The sequence below is a fragment of the Melospiza melodia genome, chromosome 11, assembly GCF_035770615.1.
Source record: "Melospiza melodia melodia isolate bMelMel2 chromosome 11, bMelMel2.pri, whole genome shotgun sequence".
Taxonomy (NCBI): domain Eukaryota; kingdom Metazoa; phylum Chordata; class Aves; order Passeriformes; family Passerellidae; genus Melospiza; species Melospiza melodia.
Genome location: NC_086204.1, coordinates 1465336 through 1493215, shown reverse-complemented (window position 1 = coordinate 1493215; position 27880 = coordinate 1465336). Strand labels below are relative to the sequence as shown.

The 27880-nt window shown below is 49.2% G+C and overlaps 1 protein-coding gene across 1 annotated transcript; it reads left to right on the top strand.

Moving 5' to 3' along the window:
• Nucleotides 1-3502: 3502 nt before the first annotated feature.
• RXRG (retinoid X receptor gamma) lies at nt 3503-27524 on the top strand. The gene is made up of 10 exons (XM_063165141.1): nt 3503-3679; nt 15003-15244; nt 18880-19024; nt 20304-20483; nt 23089-23249; nt 24367-24496; nt 25109-25241; nt 25954-26045; nt 26307-26412; nt 27100-27524. Exons 1-10 carry the CDS (start codon nt 3631-3633, stop codon nt 27245-27247), a joined length of 1386 nt encoding a protein of 461 aa, XP_063021211.1. The 5' UTR covers nt 3503-3630; the 3' UTR covers nt 27248-27524.
• Nucleotides 27525-27880: the final 356 nt, after the last annotated feature.

The window sequence follows — 27880 nt, the reverse complement described above, 5'->3', positions numbered from 1 at the left end:
AAAAATCAATAAAGTAATCCACTTACTGCTTGGGTCTGCCAACCTTTTTAAGGAGCTCAGAGCTGTTTTGTCTTCTTTCCTCTCCCAAAGAAAGAAAAGAGCTGTGGGGAAGGGGGTGCTGACAGAGCTGGTCTAAAATCAGGCTCTTTGCTCTGGGCAGATCAATAAAAATAATTCCCTACTAAAACTTCATTAGCATGGAATTAAAGCCGCTGAGATCCCGCGTGCTGGGTGAGAATAAATGGTACAGCTAAACCTCGGCACGGCTGGTGCTTAGAACACAAAGCTGCTCACACCTCCCCGTTCCCAGGGCATGCAGCTGCCTCTGCCCCTGCCTGGCAAGGGCACAAACCCTCCTGGCCAGCCTGAGGGCAAGGGACAAGCCAGGCCGGCATGGCAGGGAGGTGGGACTCCCGCAGGTGGAAGCGAAACTGGCGTGCAAGAGTGGATTTGTGTCAAAGCAGCACCCGAGTCCTGGGTGCTGGTGGGCACCTGGGGGACAAGGCCACACTGCAGCTCTGCGTGGGTGCTGGACAGGCAGGCTTTCCGTCACGCCAGAGCTTTCCCATGACACCAGATCAGAGAAACATCCCTCTGGCAGGCTGCACAAAGTCCCTCTCTCGTGTGGAAGTTTTGGATCTTGAGTGTGCGTGTTTGTATGTGTGTGTGTGCGTGTGAAAAATCACTTTTGAAAGCAGGTTGCTTGCTAGGTTTTTTTAATTGAAAAATGTTTCTTTCAGTCTTGTGACTGAGGGGAAAAAAACTTGCCCTGCTGAGAAATCCAATTTTCTATCAGGAGATTGAAACAAGGCACCTTGCAGCGTGATCCTCAGCAGTGCCCTGGGTTTCTGCCTGCAGGGCATTGAGGTATCCCTGCCTGGTGCCAGGCTTTTGCTTCCTGCTCCTAACAAGGATCCCAGCGTGGCTGTTAAAGGCCAGCAGTGCAGGCAAAGCCAGTGTTGTCCTGAAACAGCAAACTTTGCCAACAGGTTAGGAATCCTTGTGGATTGACACTCATGGATTAGACAGGGTGGAGTGTGGGGCAGCCTCCACTGAAACAGGAGCTGTGCCTACATCCCCTGCACCTGGATGCAGCTGTGAACACTGGAAGGACTGGCCTGAGCTGAGGACATTCCCTGGGGATGGCCTTGTTGGATGTTGGGGTGGTGGCAGGGCAGGACACCAGCTCAGCTGAACAGGAGAGGGACAGGACGCAGCACCACACAGTCAGATCCTGCCGTGTTGTGCTCTGGTGCTGGTCATCAAACCCTTTTGGTCTCCCTTCCCCAGGGCTAAAAACTTGGGGCCAGTGAGAGGGATGTGTGCTCAGCTGCCTCTCCTCCTCTAAAAACAGTTCTGCAGTGCCAATAATGTTTGTGCAGTAAAACAAATGAGATGTGAAAGGTGGACAGATAGAAAATACAAGAGTGATCTCTGCTGTTTGTATTCCCCCCGCAAGACTGCAGTTGCTTGGTGGCTTTTTTTGCCTCAGTAGATACCTAAGTAGAACCCACTCTGAATACTGATCTCTTGGTTGTTTTTTTTTTTGTTTTTTTAACTGTGAGGAAAAAAAGAAGGTGTGTGTAAACCTAGGCCACAGCTAATGGTGATACTACTGCCTGCAAACCTCCTTGCTCCTGACAGCAGGCAGGTTATCCATTTGTTCTGCTCTATGGAGATGCACTCCCAAGTGTTAGGTTCCCACTCCCAGGTAAACTCTAAGCCCTGGAGCTGATCTGATGAACCTGCTGCCCATAAAGAGCTGTGCATCCACGCCATGGTGTCCTCCCAGTACTGCACATCACCAAGCCCTCACACGCAGATGCAGAGCAGCAATTGGAGGAAATAAAATCACCTTTGAAAAATAAAGGCTGTTAACATAAGGGAGAGGAAAAACCTTTTCCCTTGCCTAAGTTCTAGCTAGAGATAAATGGATGTGGCAATGTCTGAGAGCAAAGGAAGAAACAGAGCTAACAAGGGCAACCTTTCCTTCTCCTTCAGACTGATACGTCAGGGCTGACTGCACCTCAGTCAGCATCTGCCTGAGCTGCTGCTGGGTGCTCTGAGCACCTCTGAGCTGGCAGACTCCATCCCCTCCCCTTCCAGCACGCTTTGTGCCAAGGGGCAAAATGGGTCCTGGGGTGACCTGGAGGGAGCCAAGTGCCAGAAGGCTCCTGCAGGATGCCAAACATCCTAATCTGATCTTCCCTCTTTTTGTCTTGCTGCTTGCATGCCATGCTCCCCATGGGAAGGCAAAGCCCCTTGCTAGCCCCTTTCTCTGCCGTGTGGCTGGTGGCAATGCCAGGTCTGCAAGCCACCTTCTCCTCCAGCACACATATTAATGCAGGCCTCCAGCAAAATTGCTCCCTCCTCCATTCCTTTGGAGGAGGCTTCATTTGGGGCTTCCCAGATCAGAGCCCAGAACCAGTGGGCTGTGCTGTGTCCTTGTCTCTCCCCAGAGCTGCAGGAGCTGGGCTGGGGTTTGCCAGTCAGGGAATGGGGCTGCTCCTGACCCGGAGCACAGGGCACTGGAGGGGACAGTGCTGGGGACCACATGTGGCTCTGCCCTGGCTGGCAGCTGGCTGCTTGTTCCTGCTTATTCCTGCACATTTCCTGCACAACTTCATTGCTGGGAGGGCTGGGCATTAGATGAAGTTGTGGATGTGGGTCTGGGGGCTGTCTGAAGCTCTGCTGTGAACTTTCCTGAGTGCATGCAGTCAGTATTGAGGTATCCCTGCCTGATGCCAGGCTTTTGCTCCCTGCTCCTGACAAGGATCCCCAGCGCGGCTGTTAAAGGCCAGCAGTGCAGGCAAAGCCAGTGTTGTCCTGAAACAGCAAACTTTGCCACCGGTTAGGAATCCTTGTGGTTGCTGGGATTGACACTCATGGATTGAGCCCCCCGAGCTCTGTCCTGTGTCCCACCTCCTCTCACCCCTCACAGCTTAGCGACCGGTTAATGAGGCTTTTGGTGCGGTTTGCGTGTCTTTTGTGCTCCTTTTTGGGTGGGGCTGGGGATGGGAGCTGAGCCGCCAGCTCCGCTAGCCCCAGCAAGGTCCCGCTGTTCCTCAGCCTTGCATTTCCCAGGGGTGGCTGCAGCCCCGGGGCCGTGCCGTGAGTGATTCCGGCAGCACAGCTGAGGCAGGATCTGCTGTGGGATGCGGGGTGGATGTGCAGCTCCACATGGCCGGAGCTGCTGGAACCAACACTGGTGGAGCAGCACATCACCCCCTCCTTCCCCACGACGCTCCTCCCCTGAACAACTTAACCTCTCCCCCTGCTCCCGATTCCCGATCCATAGCGGAGCCGCCGTGCATTGATTGGCGTCTCCGCCGGGCGATTATGCTGCGTGCCCGGAGCGCCGGGAATTCGCGGGGAGCCGAGGCAGCCGAGCAGGGCAGCGGGCGCTGAGGAGGAGCGGGGCAGCGCGGGGGAGCGCGGGGCTGGCGCGGCCCGGGCCTGGCCGCGGCCGGCGTGAGGCGAGCATGGGCCCGCGGCGGGGAGAAGCTGCCCCGGCACCCTCCGAGAGCCCCCTCAGAGCCATGCCCCGGCCCCGGCTGCGCTCCGGACGGCTCTGAAGTTTAGAGGAGGCACTCGTGTCGGGAAAGGCGAGCGATGAACTGAAGATTAAACATGTATGGGAATTATCCTCACTTCATTAAGTTTCCTGCGGGCTTTGGCAGTAAGTGTTTTACTTGCGTTGACGGGGTTAGGGGGAGGAACTGGTCCCACGGTGGCGGCGGGGGGGGGGGGTGTAAAGGGAATTAAAAAACGTAAAGGGAATTTAAAAATTTAAATTCCCAGCTAGGAATTTAACCTAGCTGGGATGTGGCTGTAACCTGCAGTGCCCGTGTGCTTGTGATCGAAGCTGTCCTGTGGTTTTATGTGCTGTGAACTTCTGCACGGCCACGCCAGGCTGCCTGAAATTCTGCAGGCTGCGCTTTGAAGTTCAGCGGATCGCTCGGGAGATGCGTGTTTGTGTCTGTGTGTGCTGGCTTGAATCTCTCCATTGTAAGAACAGCGTCAAACCGAGTAAGCATCTTTCCCATTTCATTTTCATTAACTTGTTGAGGGGAGGAAAAAATTACTTTGCAAACATAAAACACCTCCCGAGAAAAATTCCTTGCCTTGCGGGGCTGTCTCCTGCCCTTGTGACACAGATCCCACCATCGTCGTGTGGAGCTGTGTCAGATGAGCCAAGGGAGGCTGTGACACCCCTGTGCCCACCGAGAGCGAGCCCTGGCCGCAGGAACCGCGGCTCCTCTCGGGAAATGCTCTTTGGGAATACTCTTTATGTTTTATCTGAGGTTATACCCCTTGCCCTGACACAGGGGGAATGGGTTTTGAGGAGCTGTGGGTTGGAGTGCTCGGCTGCGAGGGGCTGGGAGCACCCACCTATGGACTGCTGGAAGTACTGATGGAACAAAGTGCATGTGTGTGTGCAAAGTCTTTCCTTAAGTCGTTCCCAGCCCTTTAAGGTGGGGAAGTACCTCCAGGATTCTCTCTGGAGGCCCCCATGCTGTGTAAATCAGCCTGGTATTTCTCTGCTGGAGAAGCAGTTCCTGCAGACATCACGTTGCACATGGGATGTTCCCACTATGTGTGGGGTTTTTCCCCCCTCCCCTTTTCACCAGATGCTCACCTCTGGTAATTCGCCAACTCCAGGAAAGTATTGCATCAAGTTATCCTCGAGTTTCACAAGAGCTTGACTTTTCAAAATACCTTTTTAGGCTGTTTCTGCAGATTCTCGTTGGGAGAATCTGTTGCTCACTGGTGGTTTTAAGGACCCAGCAAAGACAAGCTGAACTCTCTCCTACTGCTGCAATAAGAAGGAAACAATGAAAGTGTTATTTGTGTTTGATTTATTTCTATTACAAATAAGAACAAAACAATGAAAGTGTTATTTGTGTTGAATTTATTTCTGTTACAAACTTGCAACGAACCAAAGGAAAAGTGACAGTCAAGCTGATCTTCATAGGAACCAGGCAGAGATCCCTGTAGGGACAAGGGTCACAACACTCAGCAGAGCCTTTGGGAGATTTCTAGGAGAGGAAATCGGTAATAGGAGCAGAGGGATTTCTTTTCCACCAATAAAGGCGAAGGGACTTCTCTATCTCAGTATATTGGGAGTTTAACTTCCTTTTAATATGTTAAACTGTGGTTTTAACCTGCTTCCAGCTTGGTATGAGAAACAGAGGTATTTTCTGTGTGTGAATGCCTGGCAGAGATGTAAAAGCATTGGCCAAGTTTTGTTTGGGATGCTTTAAAACAGTCTCTCTGTCCTGTCCTGTGCCCCCTGGATGGAGTTTGCCACTCCTGGCCGTTCTCCCCAAAAAGCCAGAGGGGCTTCCATGTCCCTGTGGCAGCTCCCTCTCCTTTGAGGGGAATTCTGGCTGGCTGAGGAAGCAGAGCCTGTTTTGGGCAAACAGCTTTAGGGCTGTGTGAGAGGGCAGCCAGGCTTTGGAGGAGGAGGAGGAGAGGTGGTGGTGACCACGGGTGGAAGGGATCTTCCACTGCCTTGCGTCCTCACCACCAGGCAGCCTGCATCTCCATCAGGCCCACCATGTGTTCCTGGTGTTTACTGCTCCCCCACCCTTGGAAAAGCCATGAAACTCTTCCTGGAACATCAGGGTCCACACTAAGCTGTCAGCTTGTAGCATTCATTGCACGGCGTTGCTGGAGGGCAAAGTTAAGGTGATGCAGGTTCTGCTGTTCTTCTTGCATTCAGATTTCCTTTAGCTCTGAAATTCTGGGCTTCAATTTCAGCATAATGGCAAAAAAAATGCATCAACTTGCTGTCTTTTTCTTTGCTTTCAGGTGGCTGTTGCATCTGCTTTACCTTAATTTTATCTGCATTCAGGGTAGAAATAAGGTGCATGTTTTTGATGGGGTGTGCAACACTCAGTTTGATCTTAAACATCTGGATAGCACCACCAAATTTGTCTGAGAAATACATCCACAAGCTGGTGATAAGCACATGATTTGTGATGAGAAAAGGACAGTCAGACTCCAAGGTGTCACAGATGAGTTTGTAGAGTAGCAGGGAAAATGTTCAGATGAGTCACCCTTAGATATCTAAAGCAGGAGATGTGCTGGGCTACAGGAGCAAAGAAAGGGCTTAAAAATGTGGTTTTATTTTCCAGAAGGATGCATCTCACCCCAAGCCCAGCTCCCAGGGCAAGGAAAGATGCTGTGCTGGCTGTCCTCTCTCTCTGGGCACTCTCTGGCACCGTTGGTTGGGGACAAGAACTAACTTGGCTCCTCCACAAAGTCTCTTTTATTGCTACTCATGTAACTTGGCCTGTGGCCACACCACCTCCGGCTGCAATCTTGTCAGCTCTCCCAAGCAAAGCAGGGTTAGGCCAGGTCGTTTAGGGGATAGGGAGAGGAAAACCCACATTGTGCTGGGCTGGCTCTGCTGCCTGCCTGCCTGGCACCTTTTTCACATGTGATTGTCCCAGGTTTTGTGGCCTGCAGGATGATTTTTCCCCTGGATGTCATGGCTTGCTGTGTCCGTTCCTGTAATTGTGGATGTGAGGATGGAAAAGAGCCCTTAGTGACCGGGCAACTCTGGTATCTAAGAAAATGAAATTTTAAGAAAATGAGATTTTAAATTTTGTGAAAATTTTTCTTTTCAAGCAGGAGACGCCTGCCTTCAGTTGCCTGGGGCAACCACAATTCCTGCAGTCAGTGGGATCCATTCTCCTGGGGACTTGTAGCTTCTCCACAAATTCAAACAAAACTATAGGAATTTGTACGTGTTTTTTCCTAGTGGCTGCTGGCCAAGTGGGAATTCTGATCAAACGATAATTGTAAAAACCCTTCAGGCCTCAAATTCCACGACTTTTTCCTTTTGTTTTTTTTTGGAGACAAGGAGCTTTATCCAACTCTTGTGTGTTACTGTGGCCACCAGGGAGATGTGACACCTTGTTAGGGTGAGTAAATTTGGCTTGCAGCTCTGTTTTAATTACTTGATGTGTAGTTGCTAAAGGAGTCTTTGCCTGGTGCAGGCTCAGCAGCAGATGCTATTTTGAGGTCTTGGCCTGATTGGGCTGAAATTGGACAGTGGGTCAATAGCTTAGTAAGTCCAAGGACGTTTGGACAGGACAAACAGCTTTTTGTGGCCAGGTTTTGGATGGCCCCTGTTGCAAGGGAGGCATTAGCAGAGAAGAGAGGAAGCAGCTCTTCCCACCACCTGGAGGGCTGAGGGAAACTTTCTGCTGCCCAATGTAGGTCCCAATGTTGGAGAAACCCCTGCTCCCATATGTGCCACTACAGCTCCTGAGAGTTTTCCTCCTCGTTTTTAGTGCTCAGGGAAGGCTGCATTATTTATTGGCATGGAGTTGAGCAGGAAAGATGGAAACACAGAGGTCACTGGACCTTAAAAGCAAGGCAAACCCACTAACCTTTCTGTGGGATATTTGTACTGTCTGTGGGAATCTGCTTGGATGGTTAAAAATATCCCCAGAAAGGGAAGAGTTTTTTGGTTCATCCTCTGTGTGTTAAACAAAAAACAACTTCTGCAGTCACAGCAGCAGAACTTTGCTGGATTCCAGTTATGGTGGGTATCCTGCTGCCATCACTGCAGCCACTTTCAGGAGTGTTTCTCTCAGGTATTTCCCTTTCAAGGTCGTCCCCAAGGACGAGCTGTTTGCCAGGCTGCACCTCCCACGCACACTCGTGCTCCTCTCCTGAAATCAGCCCTTCTCTGCCCACTTCTCAGTGCTTTCTGATCTGCAGAGGATGAAATATCTGCAAAGTCATGTGTCAGGCAGGGCAGCTCACATCTTTAAATGTTTGTCAGCCTTTTCTCTGAAGCCTTGGGAGCATAAGTGTTTTTCATTGTGTGATGAGTTTCAGCTTTTGATTCTCTCTGATATTAAAAAGGAAACTGTGAATGTTGAGAGTACCATCATCTCTAGACTTGCCAGGCATCTTCAAGGACTGTTTTAGGCCTTAGATGAGGTCAGACCTCAGTGCTGAACATGGATATTTCTCTCAAGGCTTTGCTGGGTGTTAGACTTGAAGGGACATTGTCCAAAACAAGCCTGCAGCCTGTGGTGGTTAAACAGACAGTGTGTGCAGTGCTTGGATGTTTTTGGCCTCTGCATTTTGATTCTTCTTTCTGCTCAGGTGTAACCGCTGAAGCTGATGTTTGCTGCCATTATTTGTGTGAAAATCAAGGCAGTTTTATTGGTTGCAGCCTGGTTCCTTCTCTTCCTACTGCCTTCACTGAGATATTTGGGGTCACTTGTCTTTGTTTCCACACCTTCCTCAGCTTCCCCTGGGAAATGCTTGGAGCACAGAGGTGCATCCAAAGTGCCTTTAGCAAGCTCACCTTGTTTCACTTTCACTGTGCTAGCCCAGACCTGGCTGTTTAGGGTTGGTGTGGTGGACCTGGAGCTTTCGTGCTCTGCAGGTGCATGTGTTGGACACCTCCACATCTGCTGTGGTGTAGATGGTGTTCTACTCCTGATTTATGAGGCCATTCATGCAAGTTTCCTATCCCTGGAGTAGGATTTTGCTGAAGTGAAGATGAAGCACAGTTGGAGTGGAGTATCAGAGCTTTGTGTGCTTGCTCAGCTTCAGTAGCTGGTGGGTGAGGGTAATGCTGTTGCTTATGTCCTCAAGGGCAGTAATTTCAAAATGCAGAGAACTGAGTGTTTCTTGGGGTCTTTCTTCATTATTTTTCCTAATGTCAGCAGGGATACTTAAGCTGGCATTGGATATTATCCTTATTCTAAAGCAACAGTATGGACACTGTATTTCTGCGTGTGTACTTCAGCTGCTCCCTGCCACAAACAATGCTGTAATTTGCAGAGCCACTTTGAAGCACCCAGAACCAAATTCTTCTTTCTTAAGCTTTGCCCCCTTCAAAGAGAAGGCTGGAGTGTGTGCTTCTGTTTAAGGCAGCTTGTGGAGAGCTGATGGAAGCGCTGGCTTCTCTGGGCAGTGCATGTTTGCAGCAGAGATACTGGAAAACCCACACAATCCGCCTGTCCTCCCTTCCCCTGCTCCTCCAGGAGAGAAATAAATACAAAATCGAGCTGCCCTGAACTTGGACAGGAAACTCCCTGTATTGTATTAGCAGGGTGCGCTGTGGCAGGAAGGAATGATGAATCTGACTCCATGTTCTCAGAAGGCTAATTTATTATTTTATGATACTATATTATAGAAAAAAACACTAAACTATAGTTTAGTACCACACTAACTTTATATTATAGAAAAAAATACTTTACTAAACTATACTAAAGAATACAGAAAGGATACTTACAGAAGGCTAAATAGATAATAATGAAAGCTCGTGGCTTGACACAGCTTGACCGTAATTCACCAACAAGTCAAAACAATTCACATGAAACCAATGAAACAATCTCCAAACACATTCCACATCTGAGCACAACACAGGAGAAGCAAATGAGATAAGAATTTGTTTTCCTTTTTCTCTGAGGCTTCTCAGCTTCCCAGGAGAAAGTCCTGGGCCAAGGGATTTTTCAGAAAATGTGACGGTGACGTACCTGTCCAGGCACGGCAGAAGGACAAACAGCCCCACTGGTGGATCAGAAATAAGCCAATGGTGAGTGCAGGGTGGGTGTTGGACAGCAGCAGCCAGCCCTGGTGCTCAGTGCAGGTCCCAGCTGGCCTTCCCCAGCTGTGTGGGGACATGGCCGGCGTGGTTGGTGCCCTGTGCTCGGGGCGTCCCCGTCCCTGCTGTCACCTTGCATTACCTGATGGACACTGCAGGCCTGGGTAAATGTCACCTGTGCCCTGTGCAGCGGGGGTGGCTGGCTGGGGCTGGCTGCAGCACTGGCTCCTGTCTCCCCAGCCCACCCTGCTCCATCCCACAGCTGCTTCCCTGCTGCACTGCAGCTCCTCCCCAGCTCTAGGAGTGACAGGGGCAGGATGGTCGGGATGGATGGAGAGCAGAGATCTCTGCAGCCAGGGCTTGGAACTTGTGGTTTATTGCAAAGGGCCTGGGTGCAGGGCCCTGCTGGGAGCTGCCAAACACAGCTCAGAGCTGATCTGAGAGAAGTAAAGACAGAGGTAAAGAGAGAGAAGGCAAGAGCATGGTAAAGAGGATGAGACAGAGCAAAAGAGTAAGAGAGTGAAGTTCCTGTTACAATACAATAAATCTTCTTCTGTGCTGAATATTCTGATTCTCACTAACCCATCTAGTACAATATACAGCATTTCCATACAGCCTATAAGAATCATTACATTACCATCCTGTGTTACATTTTAAACCCTAAAAACTCCTCTTTGGGCCCCTTCTGCCAAGCTGGCAGGGTCTGCTCTGACCCTTGGAGCTGTCTGCAAGCAGAGAGTGTTGTTCCATCAAAAGGGGATTACCTTCACCCAGCCACACCATTGTTTTCCAGTTGTTCAGTAACTGAGGTATCAAAGCTTGCTTTCATTTCAATCTCACTTCTAGTTTCTATATTCTCAAAATCTTTTGCCAGGCAGTCATATTTATAAAGCTTCCCTGTTTCATCTTCCCCAACACCTAGCCCTGTTCCACTGCCATTTGTCCATCTCCCAGATGATGAGAGAAAATACCTGCAGTAAAGCCATTCCATCCCAGTGAACCCAAGACCTTTCTGGGTTCTGCTGGGAGATGTGGGACACAGAACATCAGTATTTTCTTGCAAGTCATTTAATTTAATTATTTTCTTTCAAAACTTGGCTCTTTGCACAGTCCAAACCTCCCTGGCTTCTTTGAACTGAAACAAGTTTGAGTGTGTTCAGCTGAGCGAATAATTAACCCCAGGGTCAAGGATGCTTTGGCTTGCCTCTTCCTGCACACCTTTCAGCCATGAAAATTGCTCCTCTCACAAGCTGATAGTCTGCTAACACTCATTTCTTATATCCCTCTCTGAGCACTCTAGCCTGAAAATGAGAAGCTGAGAGGAGGATTTTCCCCAGCTGCAGGAGAATGCATTTCTGCTCCTGTGGGGGATTACTTAGCAGACTTATTCCAGAAAGGGACTGGAAGTCAAAATTTTTTGTTGTTTGTGGGCTTTTTGTCATCATTGTTGTGCTTTTCTAGATGGGGGGTTTATTTGAATTTGTAACAGATGGATAAAGTTGTTGTTTGGTAAATGGAAATTTCACACTGTGGATTTGACCAAGGGGTTTGTCAGAGCCTTGGCAGGACAGCGTAGCCAGGCACTGTAGGAACAAGCACGTCAACTCTGGTTTGTGTCATCAGGCCCTGGCAAAGCCTGGCTTTACACCTCTGTGCTCTCCAGTGGGTATTTTCATTTATCCATCCATCTCCACCTGCAAACACTCCTTTGTGCATTCACAGTTCCTCTTTGGTATCTCTTTGCTGGGATAACAGAGGTGTAACAGGGTAAAACCCTCCAGGTTTCCTGGCTTTGAGCTTTGATCCCATCCTGGGGTCTAGGGGATCCCCCTGGGCACAGCTCTGAAAAATTTGCCTCTTGTCACCATGGGGCTTGCACTGACCAGCAGCCTCCTGGTGGGAAAGCCTTGCTCTGGGTCCTTGTGCAACCTGGAGCCTCTCTAATGGAGAATCTCAGCAATGACAGCACTCCTGAAAGGTCTGGCATAAAAGCAAACAGTTAACTCTCCTGGGTGTCTTTCCTTATTGGTTTAAATCTTCTGCATGATACTTTCAAAATATGCCCTTTTCTGTGTTAATGGAAGAGGATGAAGAATCATTCTGCTGCTCAGCTCTCCTGGTGTGATAGATCTCTGCCCAGTATCCCCTGCAATGACTTATTTTCCAAGCTGAGGAATCCTCAGAGGCAATGTTGTTTACCTAGTTATTTAAAGAGGCGTAAAAGCAAATTCTTTCTAGGTCTGTGCTGCAGATGCTGGGGAGGACTGCGTGTTGTGGTACCACAGGTGATGAAAAATGCATTTGCTTTTCTCTGAAGCTGATAATGGCCAGGATGGTCCTTTGAAGCCCCAAGAAACATCTGAGGTGCCTGTGTGAGCTGAGGTAAGGGAGGCTCCAGACAAAGAGCACAGCTTCTGCCCAGTGCTGAAGGCGCTCTGTCCCTGGGATGAAGGACTGGAGCACTTGGGATCCATTCCAAGGCAGGGATGTTGCTGTCTGCTAGCAGAAAGCAGGCTGTGTGTCTCCCTGGTGGTGGCAGGGGGATGTGGGGTGGCTCTGTGGCAGCAGGCAGAGCCCTGCTCCTGCCTCCAGAGCGCCTCGCTGCCTCTGAGCCCTCTGCTGTTGTCATTGAGCCGGCTGCCTCCTGCTGCACATCGCTTTCCCACCGGGAGAATTGATCCAGAAAGCCAAAGCAAGAATTGACAAAGACCTTTTCTCCCCCTCCCTCAGTAGAATTAAGTCTGAAGCGGGTTGATAACGGCGGATGGAGTCCTCCTTGACTCTGACAAATGTCTTTAATGTTATTCAGCAAGCTGACCTTTTCCCGTCTTTATTGTGCGTCTTCCCTTTGAATCAGATTTGATTGTTACTTCAGGTAGAATAACAAACACTGTCACGTAAATAACTTTGCAGTAATGTTAAAAGGAGGGAAAAAAAAAACCACAAACAAACAAAACACCCAAGCGCTGCCTTACTTGCAAATGCAACGGGAGAATGTATCCTCTGTGCCAGCCGTGAAAAAGCAGCTGTGTGACCTTCCCACACGACATCTTTGCCTTGCTACTCCAGGGAATCATCTCCTGTGTTGAAAAACCAACGGAGGAATAATGGTTCACAGAAATGTTAATGACAGCTAATGCTAACTAGGGCTGGTAAATTCTAAGGGAGGGAGAAAAGGTCATGGAAATCCTTAATATGAACCTAAATGCATGACCCATTGGGACTCGTGGGCATTTGATGCCTGAATATTTGAGACTGGTCCTACAGAAGACAGTATTTAGGCCTTGGCTGAGCTGTTCAGCCTCAGAGTCTGCCCTGAAGTGGCAGTGATCAGGGTTATATTGTTTTTTACACCACCTCTTCCTCAGCAGGGTTCAGGGGCAGACTGATCTCATGTGGCTCAGCTTGGTGATGTGCACTGCAGCTCTTTTTAGTGTGGAGGGAGGAAAACCCCTGTCCTTGTAGCTGTGAGAGTGCCCTGGCACATCTGCGTGGCCAGAGTCTCTGCTCTGATTTGTACAAATGAGGAAAAATAAAGGACAAATTGTTTTGGGGCTGCCTTGTCCTGAAACTTGCGCTGCAAGCGTGTCATGAGGCATTCCTGGGTTGCTCCAGCTGCTGTGGAAGGTGCTGGCACCCAGCTTTGGGAGTGAACGTGGGAAAAGGCACAGTGGAGACACAGTGAGTGGGGAGGGGGAAAACTGAGCCATGGGAGCACAAGGCCAGAGCCACCTCAGGGAGCAGAGGTGCTTCATCATAAGGCTTGTGGAGCATTCAGAGTTTCCAGGCTGGCTGGTGAGGATGTCAGGGTTTCAGAAGTGTGCTGTCCCTAGAGTTGGCTTGGACAGAAGAAATGGGACCTCAAGGAAGAGTTCAGAGCAAACTGAAAATCAGCCTGAGGCAGGCAGGCAGTGCTGCCTTCCTCCAAGTCTGCTGAGGCACCAAAGTGGAAAAGGAATATTTTGTTATTAAGCATTATCTCCAAATAACGTTTGTTGCTGTGTAGTGTGGATTCTTTAGTTTCTTTCTTCTGCCAAGGTTGGGATTAAATGTGTGAGATGGTATTTCTTGTTTAGACTTACATTTTTATTAGTTCTTATTTATATTACAATCTCACAAACTGTGAGTTTTACAGCACTTCACTCTAACAAGCTAAAAATGGAGTTGTATTTCTTTCTTTACAAGGCCTTTTAAGAATAAACTGTCTAATTAAGAAAAGACACTTAAATTATTTTTACTTTTAACTCAATAACTTAATTACCTGTGACTTGCAATGTGGACTTTTAATTTAATATATATACTATATATAAAAATAATATTATATATTATATATTATATATTATATATTATATACTATATATTATATATTATATATTATATATATTATATATATTATATTATATTATATTACATATTATCTATTATATGTTATGTTATATATTATATATAATATATAATATATTATATATTATATATTATATATTATATATTATATATTATATATTATATATTATATATTATATATTATATATTATATATTATATATTATATTAATATTATATATTAATATTATACAATACTGCTCAAATTCATGAAGGAGAAGGACTAGTTTTTGCTCTAAAACTTCTGTCTTGTTTTATATATTCTATATAAAATATATATGTATAAATTTTATATATATATTTCTATATTCTAAAACTTTAAACTCTAAGTCTTCTACTATGTGATATTACACACTTCTATTCAAACTACACACTCATAAATCTTAGTTTTACCATTTAATTTTGGAAGTCTTCTCTATGGTCTCAGGTTAAATGCAGTGTTTTCTTGGGAGGTCTGCACAGAAAGTCTCAAATTCTCAGTAACCAGCATTCCAACAGTATATAACTCATTTTCCTGTATTATAACCAACATTTTGTTCTTCTCTCTTTACAGCGTGGTTTGCTGCTTGGTTTTGAGGCTGGGCTGGCCTTTTAAGCTGACACAACCTGTGGTATTTTCGGGGTCCCCCGTGGCAGGAAGGAAGTGATTAATCTGACTCCATGTTAAGGATAATTTATTATTTTATGATCTCTATTATAGTAAAGAATGCTATACTAAAGGATAGAGAAAGAATACTTACAGAAGGCTAGAAGATAATAAAGAAAAACTCGTGACCTCTTCCAGAGTCCTGACACAGCTGGCCTGTGATTGGTCATTAAGTCAAAACAATTCACATGAAACCAATGTTGTTGGACACGCAATCTCCAAGCACATTCCAGAGCAGCAAAACGCAGGAGAAGCAAACCAGATAATTATTGCTTTCCTTTTTTCTCCGAGGCTCCTCAGCTTCCCAGGAGAAGGGATTTCCCCAGAAAACACGACGGTGACAACCCCCAGGGTTCTCCATCCCACTCCGTCTCTCCGTTTCTCCCTGCAGATTCCCCGGTGCACGCCAGCTCCCCGTCGGCGAGCCTGTCCTCGGGGCTGTCCTCGGGGAGCCCGGTGGTGGAGGGGCCCCCCGGCTTCCTGGAGCCCGCCGGGAGCGCGGCGCGGGCGCTGCCGGCGCCCATGAGCGCCCTGGGCTCGCCCTACAGGGTCATCGCCTCCTCGCTGGGCTCGCACCCCGTCGCTCTGTCCTCCGCCCCCGGCGTCAACTTCGTGGCACACGCCAGCCCACAGGTGGGGATGGGATGGTCTCTTTGTGTTCAGCATGGGTGAAGTCCCAGAAGTTGAGGGAGAGGGTTGGCTGGTGGGGAGTGCGGCCACTCAGAGCTCAGCTGAAAAGGGTATTTTCTGGCATGTGAATCTGCATTAATCAGCCTTGCACAAACACGCAGAGCACACCAGTTTTAAAATACCCTACAGGATTCTCAGATTTCTGTGGTTGAGATGATCTCCAAGGTATTAGAAAGTCCTTTTTTCCCAGCCCCACCACTGAAGAAGTCGAGATTCCTTGGTTCTGCTTCTCAAGGTTGTTTATTTTTCTCTTATCTGTTCCATTCTGTCTCTGACCTGCTGAGCTCTGTCCAGCAGGTCGGGTTGTGGCACAGTCCCTGCCCTTGGGGTGGTGTTAACTTTTTATACTGAGAACTATGTGTCCTTTTTTATAAATTTCCAATACCTATCACCTATGTTAGACAGTCTGTCTCTACTCTAAACCAATCCAGAAGTGTCACCATCACAGCAGAAGATGGAGGACAAGAAGGACAGGACATGCCCAGATTCCTCCATCTTGCCTCTTGAACCCCCATTCTAAACCCCCAAAATTCTACTTTTTCACCCTGTGACAAATTCGCTATCATTCTACTCAAACCCTTGTGGCTTGTAACTCCTCACACAAGGTTGGTAATTGTTTCCATGGGCTAAAATCAAAGGCACAGGTGTTTGTGACTCTGTGCCAAGGTCTCTGAGCCCCCTGCCAGGGTCTGGAATCGCCCAGTGCAGCCAGAGCAATGTCCTGGGTTCCCACATAGGATGAAGAAATAGAGCTAATTTCCAGCTTTGTTCTCGCTGTGGGGGCAGTCCAGTTCCCCTCTGCTGCAGTGTGTAATTACTGTACATGGGAACAGGATAGCCAAGGGCTGCAGTGTGTGAAACATTGCCCTTCCTCCTGCAGAAGCATATCTGCTTCATTTGTTTATCTGGAAAGGAGACAGACTTTCTAGGGAGAGACAAATGTTAATGCTAAATGCCAGCCACCTACTGTGCTGCACCTCAAGCTGGCCTGAAGCAAAATTGAGCACTCCCATCCTTGCTGCCTGTGCTCACGTGGGTGCTGAGGTTTCCCTTGCAGACAGGTGTTTGGGCTGGAGCCTCCCCAGAGCCATCCCAGGGTGGCTCTGTGGGATGGAGACATGCTGCTCCAAAAGCCTGGAACTGCCTCCTGCATTTCTGGTGGCACTGTGGCATCTCGACAGAGAGCTGAAATGTTCTGGGTGTCCTGATCTAAGTGAAAATTCTGCCTCTTAGGAGCAAGATTTTGAGTTTTGTTAGTGGGACCTCAAGGTGGGAAGTGCTCAGAAGCCTTGGTGGCTCCTGCTGAGGAAAAAGCAAGGAGATGGTCCCCAAGCCCTCTCTTACCGTACCATGCTGCTACTCCTTGGAATGCCTGAAGCTCTTCTTAGTGCCTGAAAGGCTGGGAAAAAAATAGCATGGGGAGGCCCCTGAAGAGCTCTGAAAGAGGATGATGTTTGGCTTACCTTTCCCCAGCATCCTCAACTCCTGTGTGGGCCCCAGCTGTCAGCAGTGGGAATGCTGGAGGATCCCTCATCCCCTTGCAGCACCCCGCTGTTCCCCGTGGATCTGATGGTATTTGTGCCCCTGACATCAAGGACAGAAGGGCTGGACGGGAAATTGTGGCAGCACTGGCTGGTTGGAAGCCTTTCCTCTGGGACTGGGGATGCTCTGGGAAGTGGTTTCCCCAGCCTGGGCCCTGTGCCAAGCTCCCAGATCCGAGGAGAAGGTTCCATTTGTGTTGCCTCTAATGCAAGGAGACGGCTGGGCCCTGGGGATTCAGCAGGGAGGCAGCTAATGGATTTGGGTTCAAGCAGTTGTCCCAGATATCATCCATGATTGCACTTCACCTGCAAGAGTCAAGCTCTAAGGACACTGATGGATAAAACTGCCCTGTGTGTCCCCCTCCCCTGTACCCTCTCTCCCTTTTATTCTTTCAAAGTGCAGGCAGGGAGGAAGAAAAGGTGGTGCCTGAGTTCTGAGTAACATTTTAAACCATAAAAAGTTTCTCCTGGCTCAGCGTTTTGCCAAGATGATGGACACTTGTGGGGAGGAAGGGGTTCATTTCTCCTTTCCTTGGCCTGGATTTTGAAGCATAAGGATTTACAGTTGCCAGTGCTTGGTTTGAGTCTCTGCTGGGGAGATCAAACCTCTGTTCCTCTGGGCAATTTTTCCCAATACACTTATATGTCCTACTGGAGCAAAACCACTTGGCTCCTGATTTTTGCTGGATAATTTTTATTTTCTGTGTTATTAAAACATTTGAAGCTTGAAAATGAAGGGATAGCGGTGAGGGAAGATGAGAACAGGCTTAATCTTTTTTATTTTTCTAATGACCCATCAAAAAATTCCAATGGGATGAACCTTTGTTCTTTACCAAAATTTTCTGTGGAAATTACCACTTTTTTTTTTTTTTTTTTGGAAATGTGCAGTTTCTTGGAGCAAATGGAGAAATTTCAGCAACATGCATGGAATCCACTGTTTTAAATGTTACAGAGATTGCAATGAAGGCTCGAGCTGGGTCTTCATCCAAATTCTTGTTTTCTGTCCTTGCTTCTGCCTTCTTTGAGCTGATAAATTGGCACAACTGTTCCAAACAAACCCAGGGATGGAACAACCATCCCCAGCCCTCAGCCCACAGCAGTGGGGAAGGTGATTTGGTGGTGGATGGTGGGCTTGGAGAGAGATTGTTCTGCCCAGACAGCTTTTGACAGGACGTGCTCGATGGCCCTTAACCCTCCCTGCCCTGCCTGACGTGGCTCCAAAGCAAACAGCAATAAAAGGAAGCCCTGGGCAACGTCAGGCTTTGGTCTCTAATCAATGTGGGTTTGTAACCTTTAACTTCAGCAGCCAGGAGCAGCTCCTGGGGATCTCAGCTGGGGGCTCTGCATCCTTTGCCTGCATCTCACAGCTGCTGATTTTTCGATGCTCAGCCTGATCCCCCCCCTTTTTTTTTTTTTTTTGTTTCTTTTTTTAAAATAATCTGGTAATACCAAATCTACCACCTGTGATGGTGTTTGGGAACCTAAGTGCCAGAGAGGCACCAAATGGCCATGTGCTCATGTGCATATGCAGATATTGTGAGTCAGGGAAGCTAACCCACTAATTTTTATTTGTTTTTTTCTGTTCTTAAACACCATTACAGCTTCCCTAGCCATGCAGCAGTGCAGGTTTGATTGTAACAAATCACCTGTCTGCAGAGCTCTGCTTTACTAATCTGTTAGTGTTTGTGGCTGCCAGCAGCCAACAATCAGCATCCTCTAATGAAGCAGCCAGGATCCCACCAGCCTCATGGCTTGGAGGCTGTAACTGAGCAGCTGAGGGTAGTGCCTGCCCTTTTCCAGCTCTGCTTAGTCCTGGCTTTGATTACAGCATCAGGCAGTGTCTGCTTTAGTGCCTGCTTAAGCCTCTCCTGCTGGATTCAGCAGAGGATGTCTGTCTGTCTGCCCAGGGCAGCCCCATGGGGGTAAGCCTGGGGGACAAGCCTGGCAGGAGCAGCAAGGGAAGGGTCAGCTCCGTTTGGGGATGGTTTCACTGAGATGTGAGTCTCTCCCCTCTAACCTGTCTTGTGGCTTCTGCAGCTCAATGTCCTCAACAATGTCAGCAGCTCGGAGGATGTCAAACCCTTGCCGGGTCTCCCGGGGATGGGGAACATGAATTATCCATCCACGAGTCCAGGATCCCTAGCCAAACACATCTGTGCCATCTGTGGGGACAGGTCCTCAGGTAGGAGGCTTTCTCTCTTGGGGAAGGCTTTGTGCAGTGAGAACTCTCTTGGTGCTCTGAGACTGTGCAGCACTGAGCAGTGTGGAGGCTGTTGGGGCCACACTGGCATGGCAAGCTCATGGCTGGGTCTGGCTGGCTGTGTTGCAGATTTGTGCCCAAAAGTGACCAAACCTAAACACTGTGCTCTTCTCCCTCGTGTGTGTAACCTCATTTTACCTTCTGTCCCTGTTTGTCAAAGGTAAATCTACCAAAATCTCTGTGTTCCCATCTCCCTGTGCTTTGTGTCAGCTGGGCTCTGGCTGTGCCTGGGTTTTCTGTTGTACCCCAGTGAGCCCTGCAAGCTCTCCCCATCTCTGTGTTCCCATCTCCCTGTGCTTTGTGTCAGCTGGGCTCTGCCTGTGCCTGGGTTTTCTGTTGTACCCCAGTGAGCCCTGCAAGCCCTCCCCATCTCTTGATTCCCATCTCCCTGTGCTTTGTGTCAGCTGGGCTCTGCCTGTGCCTGGGTTTTCTCTGGTACCCCAGTGAGCCCTGCAAGCCCTCTACATCTCTTGGTTCCCATCTCCCTGTGCTTTGTGTCAGCTGGGCTCTGCCTGTGCCTGGGTTTTCTATCATATCCCAGTGAGCCTTACAAGCCTTCCCCATCTCTGTGTTCCCATCTCCCTGTGCTTTGTGTCAGCTGGGCTCTGCCTGTGCCTGGGTTTTCTATCATATCCCAGTGAGCCTTACAAGCCTTCCCCATCTCTGTGTTCCCATCTCCCTGTGCTTTGTGTCAGCTGGGCTCTGCCTGTGCCTGGGTTTTCTGTCATATCCCAGTGAGCCCTGCAAGCTCTCCCCATCTCTGTGTTCCCATCTCCCTGTGCTTTGTGTCAGCTGGGCTCTGCCTGTGCCTGGGTTTTCTGTCATATCCCAGTGAGCCCTGCAAGCTCTCCCCATCTCTGTGTTCCCATCTCCCTGTGCTTTGTGTCAGCTGGGCTCTGCCTGTGCCTGGGTTTTCTATCATACCCCAGTGAGCCTTGCAAGCCCTCTCCATATCAGTGCACCCCATTTGCTGCCTGTGGCTGTTGTGCACCTCAGATGCTCCACATCACTCCACTGGCATGCAGCCCCTCCTTATCCCAGGAAAAACAGTGGTCCTGTGGTTTGACTGCTGCTGCTAAGACTTGAAGCCAGTTCAAGGTGATACCCTGCAGTTTTCCCACCTTTGGATTTGCTTTGAGCTCCTCCATGCTGGAAGGAAAGGCAAAAACCTGCCTGGCCAGCCATTCCCTTGCCTCCCCAGGGAAGCACTATGGGGTGTACAGCTGTGAGGGCTGCAAAGGCTTCTTCAAGAGGACCATCAGGAAGGATCTGATCTACACCTGCCGGGATAACAAGGACTGCCTGATCGACAAGCGCCAGCGCAACCGCTGCCAGTACTGCCGCTACCAGAAGTGCCTCGCCATGGGGATGAAGAGGGAAGGTAGGGCTGCTGGGAGCAATGGGATTGGAGATATTTTCCTCCATTCATTAGGATAAATCAGCCTCTTGGTGGCCCCCCAAGGCTGGTGCATTCATCAGGGGGTTTGGGACCTCATTACGTAAAGGAAATGGGAATCGTGGTTTTGGTTGGAAAAGAGTTCTAAGATCAAGTGGAACCATTGGCCCAGCAATGCAGATTCCACCAGTGAACCCTGTCCCTAAGTGCCACATATGCCTGTCCTTTAGATACCTCTGGGATGGTGACTCTGCCACCTCCGTGAGCAGCCTGTTCCCATGTTGGACAGGGTGCAAAAAATTCTTCCTTCTGTGAAGGCTTTTTTCCTAATAAGGGCTAATAAGGGAAGAGACTGATGGGGAAGCTGTTACAGTGTATTTTTCTTCTCACCTAATCACACACATGGGTGAGTATCGAAGCTTTTAACTGATCCTGACCCAACCTTGCCTCTAGTGAGTGATTCTTAGTGGCTTGGACCCCTTGGAAACCTGTAAACTTCTGCTGGGACCTAGCAGTGAGGGGTCCTGCAGCCTTCTTGTCTCTTTTGTGAAGAGCAGCTCCCATTTTTTTGTTTTTGATTTGCTGACTTCATTTGTCACCACCTAATTCTTGTACTGGACGATAAGGGTGAATGATTTATTTCTATCTCTCATTCTATAGTTCTCTGTCATTTCCCCTCTGTCATTTCCATTCACCTGCTGAGCTGGATTGTCTCCCAAATTATCCTAACAGATGCAACGTCAGGAAGTGACAACCAACACAGCATTTAAGCTCGTTTTTTGTAAGATAAAGTAACAGAGCTGCCCAGGGAAGCAGCTGTAACACTGGGCATGAGCTGATTCTCGTCCTGCAGCATCACCAAAGCTGTGCTGCCTCAAACTCACAGGGCAGCAGGGGACTGCACAATGCCAGGCTGGAATCAAAAACTTAATCCCAGGCATAGCTCCCTCTTCCAGCCAGGTGCAAAGTGGTTCAGAGGACCAGGGTGTTAGCACAACTTCCTTTTGCAGAGAGTGAAAATTTAAACCCCAGGAACCTGGTGGATCCTGTGAGAGTTTGGCTGCAGCAATCACTGGGAGCTGCAGAAACTGGGGACAGAGTGCAGCTTGAGTTCAGGGGCTGAGTGATGGGACTGGTGTTTCCTTGCCATGTTCTTTCTTACAGTAAGATTTTGGTGACTTCAGAAACACTTGCATGGCTTTTTCTGCACAAATATTCCCCCCCCTCCAGCAGGCTGGCATATACTTGTGTCCTCTGTTGCCCTCCCTCACAAGCAACAGGCTGGATGCCCACCTTGATCCATCTCCTTGGGTGCTACCATTTCACCCCAGCAGTGAACTGAACAAATATAATGCCTGCTGGTCACTTCTTAAGCAGGATTGTTGTATTTCCCTTTGGGATTTCTTAAAAAAAAAAAAAAAAAAAAAACAAACAAAAAAACAACCAAAAAGTGTACCAGGACTTTTGTTGCACACAAGATACACAGGTCCTATACTGACCTGTCTTACACACGTCCTGGGAATTAGAAACTGAGCTTTGGAGAGAATCTCATGTTCTGTGCCTTCTTTAGAAAATATACAGAGGGGAGAAGGGAGTGAAGGTGTTGGGGTGCTGATGTAGAGGGAACTTTCTAGTGGGGAGGATCAGGAAGAGAGGTGGTGGAGGGAGAGGTGATGCCAGGGCTGGGCCAGGCTGGGTAGGATTTTGCTCAGGAATGAGACAAGCAGCAAGTGTGAATCCAGCTGGGGTTTTGGGACTGTCTAGCCCTGCTGCTGGATGCTCTGGCTGCTGTGGGATTGTTTAAAGCATTCTGGGATTGTTGGAAGCATGCTGAGAGCACAAAAACCTGTCTGTGAGTGCAGGAGTGCTGTGAGTGCTGCCTCCTCCAGCGCTCAGTGACAGCCAAGTCCAGACTGCCACCTGGAGGCATCAGCTCCTCTTCCCTCTGTTCTGGAGCTTCACACTTCGGAAATCACAACTTTGGTCAAATTTGGAAGCTACTGGTCTGCAGCAACCTCAGAGTTCTTGGTGTGGGAGCAGCCATTTTAATGGGTGTACATCTGAAATACCCATTTATTGTAAAATGCAGGTCTACTGAGGAGAGGAGAAAATGATGAATCTGACTCCATGTTCTCAGAAGGCTAATTTATTACTTTATTATACTATATTATATTAAAGAATACAGAAATGATACTTACAGAATGCTAAAAAGATTATAATGAAAACTTGTGACTCTTTCCAGAGTCCTGACACAGCTTGGCCCCAGTTGGCCAAAGAGTGAAAACAACTCACAGCAGAATCCAATGGAACAATCACCTGTGGGTAAACAGTCTCCAAACACATTCCACATGAGCAAAACACAGGAGAAGCAAATGAAATAGGAATTGTTTTCTTTTTCTCTGAGGCTTCTCTCGCTGCCTTTAAGCTTCCCAGGAGAGAAACCCTGGGTGGAGGAATTTTTTAAGAGAATGTGAATGGTATTATTTTCTGTTGCCTCCTGCTTGAGGGGGTTTCCATCCCACCTGTGGGGACCCCCTGTGAGCAGATGAGCGTTGCTGTGGCTGCAGAGAGCCGTGCTTGTGTCCCACAGCTGTGCAGGAGGAGAGGCAGAGGAGCAGGGAGCGCAGCGAGACCGAGGCCGAGTCCACGAGCAGTGGCAGTGAGGACATGCCCGTGGAGAGGATCCTGGAAGCTGAGCTGGCAGTGGAGCCCAAAACAGAGGCCTACAGTGACATGGGCACAGAGAGCTCGGTAAGAGCCCCTGGCAGCACCTGCAGCCAGAGATTGGAGCTGGGATTTGAACAGACAAGCACCATGTGAACAAGCATTGTGCAAGGGGGTTTTGCTCCACAGCACCTAAAAATCACCAACAGTTTCTCTTTAGAGATACTCTGAATGACAACTATATGTTATTTTCCAAGCATTTTTTTTCCCAGTCTCTTTTAGTTTCAATGAGGAATCTCCTCACTGAAATAGATGCTGGAGAGCCTGAGCCCTGTGCTGGCTTTCACACGTGCATAGCCCTGAACAACTTCTTGTCTGCCCCTGGCTGGGGTGGAGCTGAACACAGCAGGTTTACTGCTGTGGTTTTGCTGGTTTGGATGGAACTGGTGCTCATGCCTGTTCAGGGGCTGCTCCCTGGCTTTTGGATATGCCCTGGGGAGCAGGACTGGAGCCAGCCATGAGGGACTTGCTTTGCAAATGGTAACAAGCAAACAGAAAAGTCTAGCAACCAGCTTGATGCCCTAAGGCATTTCGTTGTTATATTTTTCAAATCTTGTACTGCTTTAGTGTATAACTCTAAACTCCATATAGAGTGTCAGCTGCTGTCTTCACATTTTGGTCAGACAAAACAATCCCTCTGGGCCTGAAGCTCAAGGACACCCTACAGCCTCAGGCCCCAAAAAGTATAAACAAAAGTGAATTGGGGGGAGCAAACTGGGGGAATATGACTTCATTACCTGAAGCTGTAATTGGAGGATTAACCCTTGAAATGGAAATGGACCAAACTTATAATTATCTGAAAAACTTAGCGTTGTCCATCTTGGGTGTAGCCCCTCTTTTGACTGCCCAAGAAGTGCCTATTGAAGACCTTCAATAAATACCTTTTTTTACCCTCTTAATCTGGTCTAGCCTCTGTTCTAGGTGGCCACTCCAAGGCATCAAGCTGACTTGGCTGGCTGCAGAGAGGACAGTGGTAACAAATTCCTGCTCTCCCCAGCAGCACCCACCTGAGATTATTGGCAGTTTGGATGTTGTACTTGTGGCATTGAGTATCGTTAACTCAATTGCGATTATCAAAGACTTTCCACTGATGAATTCTCCTCTTTTCCTCTGCTCTTTTCCTTTTGGTACCCCTCTCTGGTAGACAAATGACCCTGTCACCAACATCTGCCACGCTGCTGACAAGCAGCTCTTCACTCTGGTCGAGTGGGCCAAGCGCATCCCCCACTTCTCCGACCTGACGCTGGAAGACCAAGTCATTCTCCTCCGGGCAGGTAATGTCCCCCACCTGTGCTGTCCCTGCTGTCCCTGCTGCCCCTGTCCCTTCTCTGGGCTCTGTGAGAGCCAGCCAGGCTGGGTGGTGAATGTGCAATCCTGAGCCAATCCATTCCTCCGTGTCCCATTCTGAGACACGATGAGAGGTTGGCAGAGGGTGTGGATGGGGTGTAGAATCTGTTGTTTGTAAAGAGATTGGAGTTGCTAGGAATGTGTTTTTTTAGGAAGAAAACACAGAATATGTTTCCCCTTTTCTTTTTTGTAATTTTAATTGTTTTCCCTTTGAGCCAGTTTCGGCTCCTTGCTTGCTGCTAGTCAGGGTCACTGAATCATAGAATATCCTGAGCTGGTAAGAACCTGCAAGAATCATCAAAGTCCAACTCCTGTCCCTGCCCAGAACAACCCCAAGTGTCACACCATGTGCCTGAGAGCATTTCCCAGATATTTCCAAGGGATTTCCCACCTCTTGCAAGGGATGCACTGGTACCTGGGGTGCCAACTCTCCCCTGAGTTCAGTCCAAAGCCAGCAGGGAGAAACCAGCTCTGCTGCTCTGTCTGGAACTGCTTTTTGGCCAGACTGCCTGACGTGTCCTGCCCTCCTGTGCTTGCAGGCTGGAATGAGCTGCTCATTGCCTCCTTCTCCCACCGCTCTGTGTCGGTGCAGGATGGGATCCTGCTGGCCACGGGCCTGCACGTGCACCGCAGCAGCGCCCACAGCGCCGGCGTGGGCTCCATCTTTGACAGGTACGTGGCTGCCACCCCCCAGCAGGGCTGGCCAGGCTGGCTCTGCCTTCCCCTCTGAGTGGGAAACGTGTCCTTAAGGGGAACTGGAGCAAAGCCTGTGTGGTTTGGGGCAGAAGTGGCTTGGAATGAGCAGGGGATGTTTGACTGACTTAAAAAAACAAGAACGGGGTGAAAGCACAGTGGGAAGGGATTTGCAGCTATAGGAGCAGATGTTGGGTTGGGTGTGCAGGGGGAGGAATGCTTCTGTCTAGAGAGTTTGCTGTGGCTGTATCTAGGCCTAATATTGCTCACCAAGAGCTTTAGATGGCAAAGCCTCAAACCCTAACTTGCTTGTGTAACAAGTGCATGCATATTGTCCCTGCCGTGCCTGCTCCCTGCCTGGCAGGACACTGCCTCACCACTCCTTCACACCTGGCACACGTAAGGACAGTGCCCATGTTTTGCACCACACAGTAAAAAGTGGAGAAAACCCATGTGGTTTTCCTTGAGTGAGTGCAAACTGGGAGTGCTGTGTGCTGAACAAAGTGAGAACAGGAGCAAATTTGATGCTCAGGATGTTGCTGATGCACTTGTGGAACAGCAGTGTGGGGCATGGCTGTGCCTCAAAGATGCCTCTCTTCCTGCAGAGAAGAATTGAGGGTATTCCCAGTGCCTATTTTCAGTGGAGAAGCTGGTCTCTGACTGTCTGCTCACCCATGTCCCCCACATGCAGGGTTTTGACAGAGCTGGTGTCCAAAATGAAAGACATGCAGATGGATAAGTCGGAGCTGGGGTGCCTGCGAGCCATTGTCCTGTTTAACCCAGGTAAGCCCGAGGCTGGGGACAGTCCCAGGTGAGAAGCACTCCAAGCAGGTCACTGTGATGATGAGCATCAGGGCTGCAGACAGATTTCATGCTTTGGGTTGGAAGGTTCCTCAAGGACCACATCATTCCACCCCTGCTGCAATGGGCAGGGACGGCTCCCAGCAGCCAAGATTTGTCCCATTCCTCTCCTGCCAGTGCACACAGTGCAAAGACCCCCTCTGCAGAGACCTTTTCCCCAGCTGTATTTCCTCCCCTGACCAGATGCCAAGGGTTTGTCCAGCCCCTCAGAAGTGGAATCTCTGCGGGAGAAGGTCTATGCCACGCTGGAAGCCTACACGAAGCAGAAGTACCCCGAGCAGCCAGGGCGGTGAGTGCCCCCGGCAGGGCAGCGTGATTCCCACCCTGCAGAGAGGATCCTGGCTGTGCTGGCTCTGCCTGAACCACAGTGCCCGAATCCCCAGCCTTGAGGGTGCTGTGGAGCTGGAATTTTGTTGCTTTCTAATCCAATCCTACCCTCTGCTGGCCGAGCTCTTGAAGCGCCGGCAGCTGGGTCGGTGCCTGCGGAATCTTCTGCTGGTTTTTGCTCTGGCTGTCACCACAGACACTGCCAGTGGGCTCTGGCTGTCACCACAGACACTGCCAGTGGGCTCTGGGCGGGGGGAACAGGCTGCCAGCTGCACCCCCTTCCCAGATGTGCCTCCAAACCAGAGGCAGTGGCTGGCAGCTGAGGGGCTGCACACACTCTGATAGCCTGGGGAGTTTTTGAACATGGATTTAAATGGTACCATGGAGATATGGGTCATGTTAAGATGTTCAAATCTGGATGTATCTTCTTTTTTGTTTAAGTTTTAAAAATGCCACATTCTGGTTTGGAAAGGTACATATTCCCACCACACGAGGCGACAAATGCTTATATTGAAAGCTTAAGGGAATCTAAGTCTGAGAATGCCCCAAAGCATTTTTTTGGGGAGAATCTGGGCTGGTGCGGGCTTGGAAATGGGTGGGAGAGGGCAGGCAGTGCCTCCCTTGTGCCTCTGACTCTGCTCTTTCCCAGGTTTGCCAAGCTGCTCCTGCGCCTGCCGGCACTGCGCTCCATCGGGCTGAAGTGCCTGGAGCACCTCTTCTTCTTCAAGCTGATTGGAGACACCCCCATCGACACCTTCCTCATGGAGATGCTGGAGACACCCCTGCAGGTCACTTGAGGGTCTGTCTGGCCAGAGCCTGGCCCCCTGTGCCCCTGCAGAGCCTCCTGCCCCTGTGCTCTGAGCCTGTGAGAGCTCCAGAGATGTCCTTGGCCCTCCGCTCCTCCTCGGCGGCATTGTCGTGGTTTTGGGCAGCTGTAAATCACCCCCTTGAGCCCTCCCTGGCCTGTCTGGGGGGGGTCACAGATCCTCTACCCAGCTAACCACCCCCCTGCCCCCCTGTACAGATAATTGCTTTAAATTATTTTTTCATTCTCAATAAAAGTCAACAAAACAAATAAAATATTACGAGTGAGGCACTGATTGGAGTGGAAGAGCAGTGTCTTCTTTTGCTGTGGTCACAGGTCCAGCTTGGGGTGGGGCTGAGGGTTCCTCCTGACACTTTTGAGCTGCTCAAATCAGGGCAGGAATGTCACTTGGGATATCTCTGCTTGTGCTGATGGACACGGTCCTCTGGCTGAGAGAAGACATGTATTGCTCCTTCTTGTTTCTGCTAAGGAATGACCAAGAGAAGCTTGCTGCTGTGAATCGAAACATTTCATTCCACCATCTTAAACTCTTGGGCTCTTGGAATTCTTTGAGGTTCTAAAGTAATATTTAAAGTAAGTTTTTAATGTGTGAGAGGGTGGTTGT